The following is a 17,916-nucleotide window of genomic DNA, read 5'->3' on the forward strand; positions in this document are numbered from 1 at the left end:
TGTGTGTGTGTGTTGCCCAAGAAGAGGTACCTATACTTTTGTCAACCTCAAATGTGATGTGTGAAGCCACGTCTCCTTCATAAAATTGAGTACGCTATTTTCATTACAGGTTTTCATTATCAATGAATCTATAACTTTTTTTCTCAATTAATCAATTAATTGTCTGGTCCATAAAAAGACAATAAATCCAATGGTCCAAGGTGACGTCTTCAACATTGTTCAGTCAGACCAACAATCAAAAACCCAATAGCATCATCACAGAAGAGAAAAATAGAAAATTGAAGAGAAAAACAGAAAATACTAGTCACATTTGAGATGGGATGCAAAAGTGAAACCTATAATGAAAAGAAATTCCAGTTAAGAGAATAATATTAAAATCTAACAAATTACTTAAATCTATCTTGGAGTAGGGTATCTGTGGCCCCTGTGGTCCCCTTGACTTAAAAACTTAAACTAACAAGGTTATGGTTTCACTTTTCGTTTCAGACACTAAGTACAATGAAAGAACAAAGACGGCTATTTCTATAAAGATATTTCGTCTTCTCATCTTTCCATTTTCGAGACAGTTTGGTTTAAGGTGGACAAAGTTTAATATACTGAAATCTAATTAAATCTAGTTTGCTGCCCTGGTTTTTTTAACCAGGGCAGCAGTTTTTAGATTACATTATGTGCTTACATAATTGCATAAGGGTTGTCCAATGTTTTCTTTGTTAGTTTTTTTTTTTAAATAATATCAGATTAGTAAACAGAATGTGCCTTTGGAACATTGGAGGAATGGTTGCTGATAATGGGAAATGTAGATGTTGTATTAAAGATCACCCACCCACTCAGATCAGCTGCTATCCTGTCTATAATGGAGTGAAATGGAAATTTGTAAGTGACCCCAAACTTTTGACCGGTAGTGTGTATATATATAATTTGTTTTTAAATAGTTTTGAAACACGCACTGTCCTTCATTGAATGTGTCAAAGTGTGATAGTGTGATACAAACTGTCAAACTTTGTATACAATAGTAGGCCCTAGTTTGTAATAGCGTTGTTTTCATCGGATTGCATCACATTATACGTTATTACTAATATTTCATACACACTGTATATTTAAAACATGCTTTATTAGGCTACATTTGAATCACACTGTACACCAGCCCAGCATCTATATCCGCCTGTATTGTGCCATTGAACATAGATGGAGTGTAATTGCTATCGTGCCAAGCGGCCAGGACGTTGGTTGACGTTAGCCAGTTAACGTTAGTTACTTAGCTAGACGGTCAAGGAAAACAACGGCTGGATATTCCCCCACTTGACAACAACGGGGGGGAAGATGACAAACAAGCTGGTGTGTTAAATAGACCAGACGACTGACATTTGTCTCGGTGGGAACATTTAATAAACGGGTATTTAGCGACTCACCTCGCGAGCTTAGCCAGACAGCTGGCAAGTTACTTCCGTTTCGTTCAGTACATTAGACGCTTCAAACAAGTTGTAGCTCCTTTCTAGACGGATTTGTTTGACGGCTATTTGATTCCAAAACTTACCAAGAAAGATATCCAGTATCCAGAGGTAAAAAAACAAAAAACTATTAGGTTAAGTTAAGGGAATTTGTTGAAGAGCGGAGACGTAGCCCTCCTCTGTTCTTGCGAACCCTTCCTGACAAGTGTCGGCCCCTTTCCCGAAAACAACGCAATGGCCTGGCGAGTTCGGTAGCTTATTGGCTGTTTAGCCAGTCACTCAAGATGACGACATTAACTCTTTGCTGGGCTCTGGCTTGTGTGAGTTTACGTGGGTTGACTCTTTCAAACACAGTCCACCATGGTTCAACCCTGAAAGGATTAAATGTGTTTTCAGGATTACTCATGTTGTGGGGACGGCAATGTTATCCTAAAGTAAGGACTTACTTCTCATTTTGAAAAAAAGGTAGCCCCCGTCGTTTACCATACATTTTTTAAAAGTTTTTTATTTCATTTTTGTCAAATGCTGTTACCGAGGTCAAGAATAAAAATCACATTAGATTAGATTTAACTTTATTGTCATTGTACAGAGCACAGGTACTAACACAACGAAATACAGTTTAGCATAGAACTAGAAGTGCAAAAAGCAGTGAAGTGCAGAATAATGTACAGAGTAATATACAGAATAAAATATAAAACAAATATGGATATAAATAAACAGTAAGAGGTACAAATATGCTAAGATACGGCATGAACATAGTTGGCAGTGCAGGTAATATACTTTATATAAATGTAACCACTGGAGGTAGGATATGATTAGGGCATATAAAGCCAATATGCACAGTTTAGACAATGGTATAAATCAGTCTTAATTTTAATTCAACAAGTCTTTAAAATACACCTATATGCACTGGTAGAATGGAACTAAGTACATTTACTGAAGTACTCCACTTTAGTACAAATTTGAGATACTTATTACTATACTATATGTGAGTATTTCCACTCCAAAGTTATACTTATACTCCATAACATAGCAGAGGCAAATATTGTAATTTTTTCTCAATTAGGCTACATTTGTCTTTTCACAATTTTACATACCCTTCCAGCAGTGGAAACCATGTAGCTCCAAATTTAATTGAATGTGAATTTTTCTGATAAACTAAAAATGAAGTGTTCCTTTTTGGGTTGAGAAAATTATTCTACTTCTTAAATGTCCCATGGCATGGAAATTTCCCTTTGTGAGTTTTTTGTTAACAATAATGTGCGTTCTCCCAGCTTGACTACAGCCCCCCAGTGGCTATAAATGGTGATAGGTGAAATAGATAGGTAGAAAATGAAAGTTCAGATGCACCGATCTGGACTCTTGCCCCTTATGAGGTCATATGAGTCACATGAGACTCATGAGTCCCTCCTCCTCCTCAAAAGCTACAGACTCAGAAATGGCGTGGACTAAGGAAAGCTCATTGTGGGATTGACTCTAGTGACTGTAATTCTGCACCAAGGCTGAATTTTGGGAAAGAGACTTCAGATGGGGTATTAGGGGACCACTAAGGTCTATATAAAAGCATCTAAAGAGCACCATGTCATGGGACCTTTAAGTTAAATGAACTATTTAAATACCCTCTTGGATTAGCTGGAAGAAAATGCATTGTCACAAAACTGAAAACAGGGCTGTCTTTCCAACAACATGAAGACTTGAGTTTTTAGAGATAGGCTGTTCTCACAGAGCAGCAACACTACAAACACACAATGATCCTATAGAATAAAACGCATCGCTGTATAGAATTTACCCAATAAAGGAATTAAAATTAGCACAAACCTCAAAGATCTACAGTAAAATACATAAAAAAATTATACAATACAATAATAATTAATCAAAAAACATCATGTATTTCTTAGAGAACATTTTACTGCAGAGAAATGAACTTTGGATACTTTGCTGACAATGCTTGTATGCTTTTCCTTGAGTAGCTATAGTTTTTGATGGCAGGACTTTTGTAATGTGTGGAATGGAAGTGCGGGATTGAAACTATCACCTAAGCAAAGGATTTAAATACTTCTTCCACCAAGGTTTTTTTCACACTCATGGACTTTGCAGTTGCGCACACCTTCTGTAGCAGAGAGGGCAATCATTCATCTTTGCCATTCTGTAGGTTGCACACATATACGTAGTTCCCTCCAGGTCTACGTTTGAGCAATCTAAAACGTCTTTGTGATTGTGTTTCCAAAACCGAACAACACATAGTCAAAGCCTGGATTTGTGTCCTGGAAACTGTGTGAGCATCCCAGTGGTGAAGCACTACCAATATCCTAAATGTGTTGAGGTATGCCACACTTCATGTCTTGCATCATGCAATTATGTTGCATGTCATGCAATAGATCAGTTTCTGCTTTTAAAGGGACATTTTAACAAAGAGGAAATTAAGAACCTTGGACAAATCAGTCGAGAAAATGCGTGAAAAGATGTGACCGAGTCTCTCCTAGGAGGCAGCAGACTCTGGGAGGTTTCACAACAAAACAAATTTCCCCACTGACATGCACACTAAAGAGTAAAGAGACAAAGTTTTTATATTAACATATGTAACTTTTTTATAATTAGTTCTTTAATAAATGGCTCTGTGAATATGGAGAGAAAACAAAGTTAAGTGACATACAAAAGTTTAGGATAACACTTTAACTTTCTCTATTTAGCATTTATAAGCAGTATACAAACATTTTATAGATGGCTAAGATGACACTATAATGTGTTTGTACGCAGCTACAAGGACATTTTAAGTGTTTATTTGTGTGCAGTATTTGTCAGCAATTATAACTTCTCCATGTGGACACATTCTATGTAACTACAATAATGTTTTGCTGTATTATCTGTGTATACGCCAGGGCTATAGGAGTTACAGTACAGTTGCTGACAAATGCATTCATTATATCTTTGGAATTTTCTCACCCTTTTTTCACATTAGTCCCCGATGTGCAGTGGTCAGTGTCAAAAACAGGTTTTCTTGCTGTTGGTGGATACTTTAGTCCAAATTACATCAGCCCAGCATTTATCAATTGTAATGGCTATCGGTGGATTGTTTGTGTGGGTAAGGGAAGAGACAGGAACCTGTGTGGGGAAAAATGGAAAACTACTTCCTGCAAAAAAAGAACAAGGATGTGAAACAAAAAAAGGGGTGGTTCATTTTAAAGGAGGGACTTCCCGTGCCACATCCCAGTAAACTCATGTTGCCTTGCATTAAAGGAAGCAAGACAGAAATTCACCATAATCATGGGTTTCAGGTGGAGTTTTGTGCAATGTACAGTAGTTGGTTTTTTCACGAAATTTAGAGGATTTGAATGGCTGGTGTAATTTAGGAAATAGCTCTTTCAATAAAAATCCTCACTTGACTTTTCATATTTTATTATCAAAAACATGCTTTACCACAAAGTATCTAGCTATTGCACGGTGAGTCAAAAAAACACATGTGAATTAAGGCGAATTGAGCAGACTGAGGTTAGAGTGAGACAAAAACAAAATATGTAGCATGACTCTTTGGGGATTTCCACAGCAGCTACAGAATGTACCCTTTGAGTAAAACATTGTAAGTACAGGTGCAGTGACCTGTGGTTTATCAGACATGAGTCAAACAGTGCATGTATTATTCAAAACAGGGTTCACAGATCACAGTACAAGTATGTTTTCATCTGTGATGTATTGATATCATATATTGAACATAACACAAAAAACAATGACATGGCAATTTCTACCAAAATGTCTGTCATTGATGTGAATCACACATGGGCATACATTCAAATAGACATTTATACAGCGCTTTTCTATTCTTAATGACTACTCGAAGCGCTTTTACATAGTACAGGCATCAGTCACACACACATTCAGGGTTCAGTGTCTTGCCCAAGGACACTTTGACATGGGACTGCGGGGCAAGGGATCGAAACACAGATCCTCCAGTTGGTAGATGACTGCTCTACCACCTGAGTTGTGTTTTCAAAACTGGATTCAGCCAAGTATTTTACACTATATTTAACATGAATCATGACAAATGAGCACTACATTAACTCAGTAACAGTGGGACTATGGAACCGAACCGTAGACATTGGTATTTAGAGTACAAAGCACATCAATAATAAGTCTTTAGCTCCCTCTGTTGACAGTTATGTGGAGCAACCATTCAGGATTACCTTCTGCTTCAGCCTGCAGAGCAGTGCTCCCAGTAAGGGACAACACGGTGCGGATCTAATAGTTTGTCAGGAAAAAAACTTGAAGAACACACTGTTATTCAAAGCTTTAGATTTACATAGCGTTAGAACTTATGTTGAAATGCAAGGTTCATAGCATAGAGCCATCAGGCTAGACTGTAACAAAGAAGACACACCATGCAGGAAATTATGGCAGATGGTTTTCTTTGTCAAGTTTGCATGATGTACATCAGTTTTAATGCTAAATGGAATTATCCTTGCAACGCTATGAAGACAGCTGTCAAAAAGTACTCAATGTAACCTTAAAACTTCAGTTATGGATGGAGACTTCAGTTACTCAATAATTATTATTTTTGTAACCTTCTGTAGTAAAGATCCCAAAAACTTTCAAAACGCAGAGATGAATAAAAGAACATACACATTTGAATTAAAGAAATGTCCCTTTATTTCTTATACAGTAGTTAAGCAGAAGTTACATAAGCAGGTAAGATAATACTGAGTTACAGGTTTTGAGTTTCTAATAATTGGATGTACAAAAAAGGTCTAAAAGATTGTGACAGATTCAACAAGGGAAAACTATTTTTGTTAATAAAAACACATGGACTTCTGGATATCACGTTAACATTTTTAAAGCAACGTACCACGATATTTTTGTTTACATACTCACACTTGTCCACCTTCTCTTTGGTCCTCTGGCTCGTTGCCCGAACATGCTTTGATTCACTGCACTTGGGTCAAGTTGGCAGCCATCCTTCAGTTATCACAGTACTGTACCTTCGATGGGGACAGCATCAGCACCGTGATAACTGAACCAGGGCAGCCTGAGAAATCTAGCAGTCCGGGGCTTCGCTCCATTCATCGTCAATGATAATGTGTGATCCCAGGTCAACAGATACAAAGCAAAAAAAAGTTTTCCTTTTGTATTTTTTGCAGCACATTTGATGGTATCTCATTCCAACCATATGCTAGTTGTTTCAGCATTTCCTTTGTTTGCATAATGTATAAACACTTTTCAAACAACATACAGCAGCTAATGCAATAACATATTCATCTACAGAGTAATATAGGCATTTAATTTAACAATCCTTTTTCTGATACATTAGTCTTTTTTTTAATATCCTTCGTACTAATCACCAGCAAGAAATACGTTGCCCTCTAACCATGGGATTTAACCCTTAAAGATCCCATAACATTTTGGGGAGATGTAATACCTCTAAAAACAAATTCATAAAGACAGAGGGAAAAAGACAAAACATAAACTATATAACATAGTTTGATTGTAGGAACAGAAATATATCAGTTCAAGGCTCATAATTCTGATTATCCAGCTTTTATTTATACTACATCCCACTGCTTGGGTCAGACCAATTGTCAGAAAGGTTTGGGTAACAAAGTCTTAAAAGTTAAATGAGTAAGCTCACATATGCACATAAATCAGGACAATATTATTGTACGTGATTTATTTATTTAGGCCTTTGAGGTATGGTAGGTTTGTACCAAAAGTGGTACGGTTATTGAGTCTGCAGTGCAAATGACAGACTGTGTTGTCCCTTATATGATGAAACGTCTACCTGGGAAGGTAACCCTAACCCTAAGGACAGTTAATAATGCACAAGCTGGCACATGAAATTTGAACTCTACCTACTGGCTGTGAATCTGTGATTAAAAAACAACATTGCACAATTCTTGGAAATGGGAGGAGGAAGCTCGCTTTAAAGTCCTGCGTAGGTTATTTTAACATGGTTAGTTATTTTTCTCTTTCCATAAGAAAGTAATTATTTTTATATTATTTCCCGTTAGTTTCCATTTTGCTGGTGCACAGAGGAGGGCTCGTAAATGTTGCATCTTATAAAACATTTACAGGTAGAAAGACTTTTTTTTTTTTTTTCCAAACCTCCTTCCTGCTAGGACTTGGTCGAGACAAACTACTGTATATTATTCATACCAACCACAAGGCCGTGTGACGTCAGACTTGTTATGATTCTCCTCGCGGGCTCCGCCCCCCCCCCCCCCCCCCCCCCCCTCAGTGCAGGGCAGCCTCTCGAGCAGTCCGGTGGCGTCTCTGCCCGACGTAGCGGCTCCTCCTCCTCGTCATCCGCCCTCCGCACTTCATGTAAACAACTCCATTAGTCCCGCTGCTCAGGGCAATGGCCAAAAAAATCTTCATGTCAGAAAAGCAAAGCAACATGTGCAAAAAAAACTAAACATGGCAGAGGACCAAAAAATTGGCAAGGCGGAATGCTCCGTTTGTCTGTAACAGGAGACCCTGTGAAGAAAGCGCGTCCATATTGCATAAAACCTCAATGTAAATAACTGAGGAATGGCTTATAACCTACAACCGTGAAGGCAACATATGGGCTACAGATCAATGGCTCCAATACGCTCGAGAAAAGAAAGACAACAGCAAGCAGTCTATTGAAATAAGCGCTTGTTGCTGTTTTTTTGGACAAAAGTTGTCCAAAATCTTAACAACGTATGGCATTAGGCTCCATATCAACACGCATACCTGCTTAAAACTGAAAAGCGACTAAAGGCGAAATATAGTGCAATGTTAAATATACTGTGCAGCCAAACGTTAACGCCCAGCATTGCATACACACCCCTTTTCAAGACAAAAACGAACAGCATGTATGATTCAAATAGATTATAACCATTTATTCTTAATTACATTCCGTCCGCATTAAATATATAACATATTGGCTCACATACCTGCAATTTCCCCGTTTAGTTTCCCGTGTTTACATGAGTATTTTTAATGACGCAGCAAGACTACACAACGTGATTGTCGCCATTTTTTGTTGTTATTGAATTCTCCAAAGCCATGTGACGAAAATGATCGTGAAATTTAAAACAAGCTTCCGGGTGTGGAGACTAATACCTACTTACGCGTGGCTAAAAAAGGTTAATCTTCCGAGTTGTTTGATGGATTAGTCTGGTAACTCCACTGACTGAAGACTGAAGACTGAAGGCTGTGCGCAATTTCTGACAGCTCCGGGACGCTGCCGCCGCCGTATGGCTCGCAACAAGTACAAGTAGGCTAATCACTGGATTCCACCCGTCCGCAAACGTTGCGCGGAATGACAGCGACTCATGTGCTTTTCTGAGCCCGCTGCCAGCAGTGCTGAACCAAGAAAGATAACAACCCCATGAACAATAATGAATAATAAAAGCTCTGATTTGAGAGAAACTCTGTCAACAAGTGGTGGAGTCCAAGAACAGCCCACTTTACTAATAGTGGGATCATTTGCCTGGTATTAGTAAGTCATTAATTTAGCCTTTTTATTGCAGAACTGAGTCTTGAAATGTCAACTTTTCGTAAATAATTCAAACGCTTATTACTGTAATCATTTATATTATGCATTCCTATTGCAAACCAAATAATTTTATAAGATCAGGTAACTGACACGCCCTTTTCTGGCTTGTAAGTAATTAGTTGAATGGCAGTTTGTCTCCATACAATCTTTGTGCCAAGCCTCAACAAGAACTGAAGGTATGATTATCTGATTTCCCCTTTGCAGTTGCAAATCAACATAACAAAATCTAACTTTCCAAACAAACTGCAATAGGACATATTGGTCTCATGAGACCAACATGTTCTGCACAAAATGCACTCCCTTACTAAACTTTAGATGTGTTGCAGTGAACTGAATTTTCAATGCAATTTCATTTTTGTTTTTGTTTTCTTTTTAGAATGTTGTAGCATGAAGGAAAACATGATGGTGTATTCACCTTAAAACGCTTTCTTCTTCTTTTCCTCCTCTTTAAAGAGGAGGAGAAGGAGAAAGCGTTATATTCCCGGTGGTATCAATGTGCTTGTTAAATATAGGCCTAATCGTCACAGTTTCCCCTCTCTTAAGGGATTTAAGTTAACAGACAGTTGTTGGTGTTGTTGTTGTTGTTGTTGTTGTTGTACATCACTTGCAAATAAAAAAAACTACAGTGACCAATTTACCCCGCAATCTTCATGCGAGTCAGTCATCCGCATTTTTTCTGGATGATGCGCGCAGAAAAATAGGGCGTTGTGGAGACTCCCTCCTCATTCATTCGCAGAGAAAAGTCTTTGTCCGTAAAGACGTAGTCGGGTGTAATGTATCCTTAAGCGAACGCAAGAAAAAAGGAAAAGGGCGTTTTGACTAGATCAGAACAGGATAGCCCCAATGTGTGCTCTGTGTCCAGAACCGCCGACTCCAAAGATACGCTGAGATCTACACTGGCAACTACAACTTTCAAAGCCATTCAGTATTTGGACCACTTTGATCGCGCATGTACCCAACTAACCAGGGGTTTAAAAGAGAGGTAATTTACTTCTTTCCCTAGCGCACAAAGAGGACAAACTAACATTTGTGCATCGCAGAGGCTTTAAAGTTGCATTCTGTGCTTGAGGAAGACATGGCCAAGTTATTCCGAGCTGCTATCATGGGTCCACCAGGATCAGGAAAAGGAACGATATCCAATAGGATTGCGCAAAGCTTTGGCCTTCAATATCTGTCCAGTGGCCACTACTTACGAGAGAGCATAGCGGCAAACACAGGTAAGATCTTCCCGTGTACTTGAGCCCAAACGTCAATATTAGTGGTGTCAACAGGAAGAATCAGTATGCGGGGAAGTCTGTGGAAACTATGCTGCATGTGGATCTTCCTCTTAATATCATAATATTTGTCACAAAAAGGTAATTATAGCAGAACATGTATGCAGAATGAGATGGTGAGATGTGCGCATTTTGAGATCCACAGTTATTTTCTAAAAGATCATTTGACAGTTGGCGTAACCTTTACATTTCAATCCAAGCTATAAAACACGAGACGTTTGGATGACCACAAACTTAATTCTTAGTTATCCGATTTCAATCTAGTATAGAGAATGAGTCCAACGCCACAATGACTCATTGTTCACTTCAGGTAACAGGTTTTTCTGATTTCCCCAAACTTACACTTTAAAACCATTGATTGTCTCTCCTAAAACATTTCATTGTAGCTGCCCAACTGGAATAAATTTAAATCCAAGCATGTGGCAAGCTGATAATAAAATTGGTGTTCAGTGCAGAGAGCATAAGTAAAAACACGTGTGTTTGGTTGCCATTTCATGAAACATTTTAGTAAAGTTGTGACTTGCTGGATCAGGTAACTAACACTTTTTATTTTTTAAATTTTAAAGCAAGTTTCAGGGTTTGTAAACCAGTGAGTTCAATATGCGTGTTTGTTTAACAAATCCGCAGCAGGCCCCAGATGTTTAGTGTAATTTTGGGAGGTTACATAATTTTTAACCATTTACAAGCACTGCTCTGATAGTTACACAATAACTAGATGCTCATAAGTGGTAACAATCATGTTTTTTTTTTATATCAAGGCCTTGATAGTTTTAACAGGCCCTGTCCTGTTTTGAACTTCAGAAGCACACACACAGTTACTATGTTTACCTGTCTGTTGTGGATCAGACGCAGGTGTGCTGGTGAGGAACTACGTAGAAAGAAGCATGCTGGTGCCTGACGATGTGATGACAAGACTGATGCTGCCAAGACTGGAACACTTGATCGGTCACAGCTGGCTGCTGGATGGTATGCAAAGTTGTGTTTTTGTTTTTATATAAGAAGAGTGCAGGGTTTGTGCTTTATTTTACTGGTGTATTTCTAACACACCACCTTTATCTCACAGCAGCCTCCATTCTTTGCCTTGTTCAATTGTAGTGAGGGAATATGTTTTTCATAATGCAGCATCATGGACAGTAATGGAAACTGCCAGCCACCCCTTTAATCTGATTGGCCTACCCGGGTGCCACCCCCCATTTTTTGCATTTTCTACACCTCTGCAAGCTCAGAAACATGCCCCCCAAAAATGTCATATGCAATGTGTCTTATGTGTGATGCTGAGGAGGTAACTAAGTGGAAAAATATGCTCTGCATTATCTGATATAACTAATCTAGTACCAACAGGTCTGTACATGCTCTCGACTGTCATTCTTACAACATCCATAGAGGATTTGCATTAGGATAAAAAAAAAAAAAGCAAAGATATAAGATTTTTGCCATTAATACAGGAGAGTCCAAATGTTGCCTGTGCTGTTCTGGTCGATAATGCAAGTTTCACAATTTATTTTGTATTCACATTCAAGTGACCTTTGTTACAACAATTATTGTGTTATTTTGCTAGTTTGGTATTGTTTATTATTACTGCTTTAATGCCGTTCAATTGTTTTGTTGCTGTCTGTTATTGCTGTGTTCCTTTAATTGTAAAGTGCACTGAGACCATGTCTAATGGTGATTTTACACTCTAAATATATTTGATTGAATGATTGATTAGTTAGTCAATTAAAAAACAGTTTATATGTCTTTTACTAATGGTGGACATCAAGTCACTATAAAGTGAAAACACCCATAGCGGTGTTATTACATTCTACATGTCAATACTTTATCAATTCCAGTGTATGTGATGCATGAGGATTCACATGTTTGCCGTGCATATACAAAAGTACAGGTTCTATGGAAATGGGCTCAGAATTGTGCTATGTTAAAAAGTTGGCAACATATTTAGTTTGAGTCATTAGTAACAGATGATAATGTCCTGACTGCTGAGATGACAAACTTAGTGTCTTTTTCAAGTTAAATATTATCCACTCTCTCTAAGAGAGATGCCAAACATTGATGAAACAAACTAGTTGGTGTTACTCGTGTTTAAACCTTGAAACATGATCAGTAAACAAATGCTTTTTTTTTAGCAAACAAGTCAAGGTCATACACACACACACACACACACACACACACACACACACACACACACACACACACACACACACACACACACACACACATACTTGCCTGCATGTATTCATAAACTGAGACAAACCCCATGCCACCCTCCCCTGACAAACTTACACAGACACATCTACGCATGTGTATCTTTCCTAAATGTACCTTCTCTTTCCCTCTTGTATCCTTTGATTGATGCATTCCTGTCTCTCATTTGCATGATGCTCCAGGGGTTGGAGAGATTTAAAAGCTCTTTATTGACAAAACAATGCAACATGCAGAGAGATGGCCAACAAAAGAGAGAGAAAATGGCCTTTAAACTGAAGGACCTAAATTTACAGTAAGCTTGACATGTGAACACCCACCATGCTGAAGTATCCTTGAGCAAGGCACTGAATACCTGCCAACCCCACTGGTGCTAAGTTGCCCTGTAGAGATCACAGCAATGTAATTCAATCACAAATGTACTGTGCAAGTTTCATTACGGAAATGTTGGTCTGTCGGTCCAGGATAATCCTTCCAATTTTAGTGATCCCTTGACTTTTACTCTAGTGCCACCAAGAGGCTGAGATTAGGTGGGTACAGTTATCCATGGTCCCCAGAAGATAATATAAGCTGACCTTGACTTTTCATCCACTGCCAACAGCATGTCAAAGTTTTCACTTATCCAGTAAATAAAGATGGATTGGCACATATTCATACAGACAGTCATGGTTCCGAGACAATGACTTTTGTGATCACGTGACTCTGTGTCATCTTGTGGGTTGGAGTGAAATTTCTCAAACTATTGGATGGATTGCCATGACATTAAGTACAAACATGCATGTCTCCCTCAGGATGAATTGTAATAAAGTTGGTGATTCTCCAACCAACATTAGGTTGACAGTTTATCCAATACTTTTCATGATCAAATACCTTAACATGGCATTCCCAACAGTCCCAACTGTACTTTATTTTTAGTGCTAATTAGCACATGTCAGCATGCTAACAAGCTAAAATAAGATAGTGACCATAGTAAACATTACCAGCTAAACACCAGCATGTTAGCATTTAACTCAAAGCACCACTGTGCCTCAGCAGTACACCCTCACGGAGCGGCTAGCGTGACTGTAAACTCTTGTCTTATTATAACTGATGGTGGTGAATCAAGGTCATGTAACTAAGGGCATTGTTTTTTTTCCAGTAAGTTCATTCACATACATAATATTGTTATTATGTCATGGCTATAGGCACTCTCACTGGAAAACTGGAAACAGCTTGAGTCCATGTTTACTTGCTGCTATTAGCAAACATTGATTCAGGATATTAATGGTATACTACTCATACCATATGTACCGTATGTCTTCCTTATGTTATTGACCCACAGTGATAATCATAACTTCAAAAATACACATGCAACATTATTTTAAATGTAGTGTATTGAAAAATAAAGGTCATACACTGAACTATTCTTGGTGGCGGTGCGTCTCACACTGTATCGCTCTCTGTCTAGGTTTTCCTCGGACTCTGTCGCAGGCCCAAGCCCTGAGCAATTTGTGTCAGCTGGACCTGGTCATCAGCCTCAACATCCCCTACGAGACTCTGAGGGAGAGACTGAGCGACCGCTGGATCCATCCAGGCAGTGGCCGAGTCTACAACATGGGCTTCAACCCGCCACGAGTGCAGGTCTCAAAAGTTACAGTAGAGTTACAGTGCAAATGCAGTACAAGACAACTTGTGTCTAGTTTAACTTTTGAAATGAAAAATATTCATCTTCAGATATTAGGGATTTTTTGAATGAAAATGAAGTAATCGTAATTTTTACTTGGTAATTTAACTTTTAATGTGAAAGAACCAAATCAGACAGAAGTTTTTTCAAATTCGAGTTTTTCTATTATTATTTATCTTGCAACATGTCTGGAAACTTGTGAAAATAAGTCTATCCTGACAACAGATGCCCTCTGTCTCCATTGCCTCACTACAGGAAATCAATCACATAATAAAGTTGTTTAGGAGCACTATTCCTTTATAAAATAGAATGCAGAATTGAAAATTGATGAGGTGGGTGAGCAACAAAAGATCATGTAATCAATGAAACAATATAATGAATAGAATAAAGTAATGGATGTGTTTGATAATCCTCTGTGTTATGAGATGTCACGGCATTTTGAGTTCACCTTTGTTGCTTGTCTGACCTTATGTTGCCTTCGTCAGGGTAAGGATGACATCACTGGGGAGCCACTGATTCAACACGATGATGACAAACCAGAAGCCCTGATGGCCAGACTGAGACACTACAAAGATGTGGCCAAGCCGGTCATAAACTTATACAAGTCAGTAAATACTTAAGTCTTTACTCAGTATTATTTCTACTGGCAGCCAGCAGTGTCAGTTCTTGTGGCATATATCAGATTGACATTTTATTTAAATAGCTACTCCAGCAGATAAGTCGTCTTTAGTTTTTCTAACATTATTGCAATGTATCATAATAACAATATTATCACAGAGAATTAAGATTTGGACGCTGGAAAGAAGTGCAGTCACGTGCAATGTTGCTCATAGGCAATCAAACCCAGATGTCAAACAATACAAAAAACATAAAGGGTCGTGAAAGAGATTGTGTAAATTTGGTGGATTTCTGCATTAAATAGCTTTTAGTCAGCAGTCAATTCATAAATCTTAGTTTCATATTTTATGAATTCAGTGAAAGGAAACAATGGTCACAGAACACTCCCTTTTTTGGGAAGTCTTGGATGCTTGGCCGAGTTACATTTTGTTTAACTAAAGCATTGTTTGGCTCTAGAGGGAGCTGCATGAAGTGAATGATTAATTGACTCAAGTGATGTCACTTGAGTCGGTGTCGGCTGGGGCTGAAGACTTTTTGAAGAAGAAGTTTGAAAATGAAAAAAATATGGGGCTGTGTGGAGTTAGAAATAAGTGAGCTACCAGGTCTCTGTAACCTGCTTCTCATCTCTGCCTGACGCTAGCGGCTCAAGGCTACATTAGCCGCCACTAGCATAGCACACCCAAATCTCCACCCAAACTGTTGGAAGTTAAGTTGCATTGTGGGTGATGTAGGTCCCAGTTTTTGACAAGGAAGAACAATGTGTGGATGTATTGATTTACATCTTTTGTTATTTAACAGTCCATTAGTCTGATAATGTTATACACATGAAACGTAGTTCTCCTTTGTTTAATTTTAAGAATAAGCCAGATTCTGTAATTTAATCAAACAGTTTTACCCAGTTTTTCTTATTATTTGTTCTCTTATTTCTTCGCTCAGGTCACAGGGAATCCTGCACTCATTTTCCGGTACAGATACGGACCGAATTTGGCCTTATATTAACTCCCTCCTCAGCACCAAGATACCCATGCAGCCATCAGATTCCTTCCAAACCCAAACACCCTGACACTTTTCTGAATGAAAAGATCACAGGGACGCATCAAGAAGCAGCCAGAGGATGTGGGGTGAAGTTTCCACATGCAGCTTTTACTTTCCTTAAAAGAGAGGTTTAGGGAGACGATAAAGACACTGATCAAAACGTGCTTGTGATTCAATCACCAGGTGATTTGTGAAATCAATGGTCCATTGTAAATATTTTTTTCAGAGCTTAGTTGATTGGGTTGATTTCTGTATTATCATAGTGAAAAGTTCAAGGCAATATCAAAACTGATCTTTTTTTTTTATAAATCATAATTTTACACAAACATTCACCATCAAGAAGCAGTGTTTGTGTATTTTTAATCTGCAATAGTTCCATTTGGATTTAAATCATAGCTCAATCAGGGAAGCTGTGGTAAAACCAAAGATTAAAAGAAAAAAATATGTAGAGAAGGAAGGATTCCCTCCAGTATCAATATTTTATTTATCATTGACAACAGAAGGGTAAGGTAGAATATTAAATCAAAACCAACAACAAATATGTGCTACAAAACTTGATATAGTTATTAGGAAAACAAGAACTTTAATTAAAGCAAACTTAGCAAAGCAACTTAAATCTGTTATCTTTACATATTTGATTAATTACACTTTATAGTAGTTGTTTATAATCAAGCTAACCCTATCATGTTGTTGCCTCTATGAATATGCTCTATCATTTTGGAGTGAACCCTTTTAATTACCCTTCAATGTGCAAATAACTGGGGAGTTGCAGATCATTTTTTAAAGTCAGTCTCACCACAGCCTTAACAGGCATATATCCACTGAGGGCAAAACCGCATTGTGTCTAAATCCGAAATAAATCTTGGACAGACATTATTCGGTTCATTTTTTTCTAAAACATTGTGCAAGCGTGAGTGAACCAGTTTTTATTGAGCGCTGCATAAACAACTATTCTTTACATTTGTACTAAAACGCTATAGAATATTATGCAATTTGCAACTGATGTCACGCAGGACAATTTACTGGGCTGGGGCTGGACTTGTACAAGATTCAAGAATCCCAAACAATCACTGATTTAAGACCAATGCAGACAATATAGTGCCTTTAATGCTGTTACATTCCCAAGGTTGCCTTGAAATTTTAATCTTCAAAATGTCAAAGATTGTTGTTTATAAAATGTAATGTTTTGCAGTGGTTGATTAACTTTGAGATATTGCTGGATATAACTTTAGTAAGTCATAAGATTTGAAAGCATAGCAAGGTCGTAGATGTAAAGGTCTTATTTTGAGGTTTGTTTGAATGTAGAAAGCACTGCTGCAGGGTGAACAGCTTGTAAAATGTTAACCTTTTTGTTGTTTAGATTTTTTAGAATTTTTTTGTAAGTGATTTTTTGGGAATGTTTGATATTAGTTCCCACCTTACAAAATAGCCTCTGGTTACCTAAAGTTAAAAGAAAGGTGTCATATTTTCACCTAATGGCACAGGAGTTTGCTTTTGTCAATCACGTAAGCACACAACTTGTGCAATAAAAACCAACAACTGGGTTTTCATTGTTGTTGTTTTTCAGCTGTGCTAATGCTGGCTCTGCAGCTTTCAGACTTTACAGCAAAATGGCATTACCTGTTTTACTTATGAAGCTGACAATAAGCAAAGTACACTTATCCTCTCACATACAAAAAAAAAATATTTTACATTTCTTTTGTGAGGTCAAACTGCCTTGTATCAGTGTTTTTTTGGTGGCATTTTTGTTATCTAGGGCTTAGAAAGAGTGGGTGTTGTATGTTATACAGATTAAAGGCTTTTAAAAGATAATGACAGACCAAAGATACAAATAAAAAGACACTTTTACACAATAGTATGTTTTGCTGGAATAACAAAAGGATAAGATGTCTTGGGATGGGATGAGTCTGTATTAGCGGAATATGATTTACACTTTGGTTTCATTTTTTGGGATCAAATTTTTATTTATTTATTTAAGTTAAAAAACATAAACATTTACAAACAGTCACAAACAACACACTGGGACATAGGAACGCGTCCCAGGTCCAAAATAGATAAATAAATAAATAGCTTTTGGGGGAAAATGGGAGGGAGGGAGACAAAAAAAAAATGTAGAAGCAGACACACACACACACACACACACACACACACACACACACACACACACAC

General features: G+C 37.9%; 2 protein-coding genes and 1 long non-coding RNA gene across 7 annotated transcripts in view; 1 reads left to right on the forward strand and 2 right to left on the reverse strand.

Annotated features, from left to right (window-relative positions):
- Nucleotides 1-1,696, reverse strand: part of jak1 (Janus kinase 1) — a 34,874-nt gene extending 33,178 nt beyond the window's left edge. Inside the window, exon 1 of one of the 3 annotated variants that reach the window (XM_032526936.1) lies at nucleotides 1,535-1,696. The gene's annotated coding sequence lies outside the window, so the exon portion shown is untranslated. Of the gene's footprint in view, nucleotides 1-1,409 lie in introns of all 3 variants that reach the window. The other 2 variants (XM_032526935.1, XM_032526937.1) reach the window with 2 other exon arrangements.
- Nucleotides 849-17,579, forward strand: ak4 (adenylate kinase 4). Of its 3 annotated transcripts, XM_032526943.1 has the most exons (6): nucleotides 9,662-10,175; nucleotides 11,079-11,198; nucleotides 13,879-14,051; nucleotides 14,580-14,698; nucleotides 15,649-15,801; nucleotides 16,761-17,579. In XM_032526943.1, exons 1-5 carry the CDS (start codon nucleotides 10,034-10,036, stop codon nucleotides 15,773-15,775), a joined length of 681 nt encoding a protein of 226 aa, XP_032382834.1. In that variant the 5' UTR covers nucleotides 9,662-10,033; the 3' UTR covers nucleotides 15,776-15,801; nucleotides 16,761-17,579. The 3 variants fall into 3 exon arrangements, with proteins under 3 accessions (XP_032382835.1, XP_032382834.1, XP_032382833.1); XM_032526944.1 differs by lacking the exon at nucleotides 9,662-10,175 and adding an exon at nucleotides 849-873 and having other exon boundaries at nucleotides 15,649-17,579; XM_032526942.1 differs by having other exon boundaries at nucleotides 9,664-10,175; nucleotides 15,649-17,579.
- LOC116696162 (uncharacterized) lies at nucleotides 6,066-8,954 on the reverse strand. The gene is made up of 2 exons (XR_004333641.1): nucleotides 8,354-8,954; nucleotides 6,066-7,910 (listed from the first exon to the last, which is right to left on the reverse strand). It is a non-coding gene; the product is annotated as an uncharacterized LOC116696162 (long non-coding RNA).
- Nucleotides 17,580-17,916: the final 337 nt, after the last annotated feature.

The sequence above is a fragment of the Etheostoma spectabile genome, chromosome 9, assembly GCF_008692095.1.
Source record: "Etheostoma spectabile isolate EspeVRDwgs_2016 chromosome 9, UIUC_Espe_1.0, whole genome shotgun sequence".
Classification (NCBI taxonomy): Eukaryota; Metazoa; Chordata; class Actinopteri; order Perciformes; family Percidae; genus Etheostoma; species Etheostoma spectabile.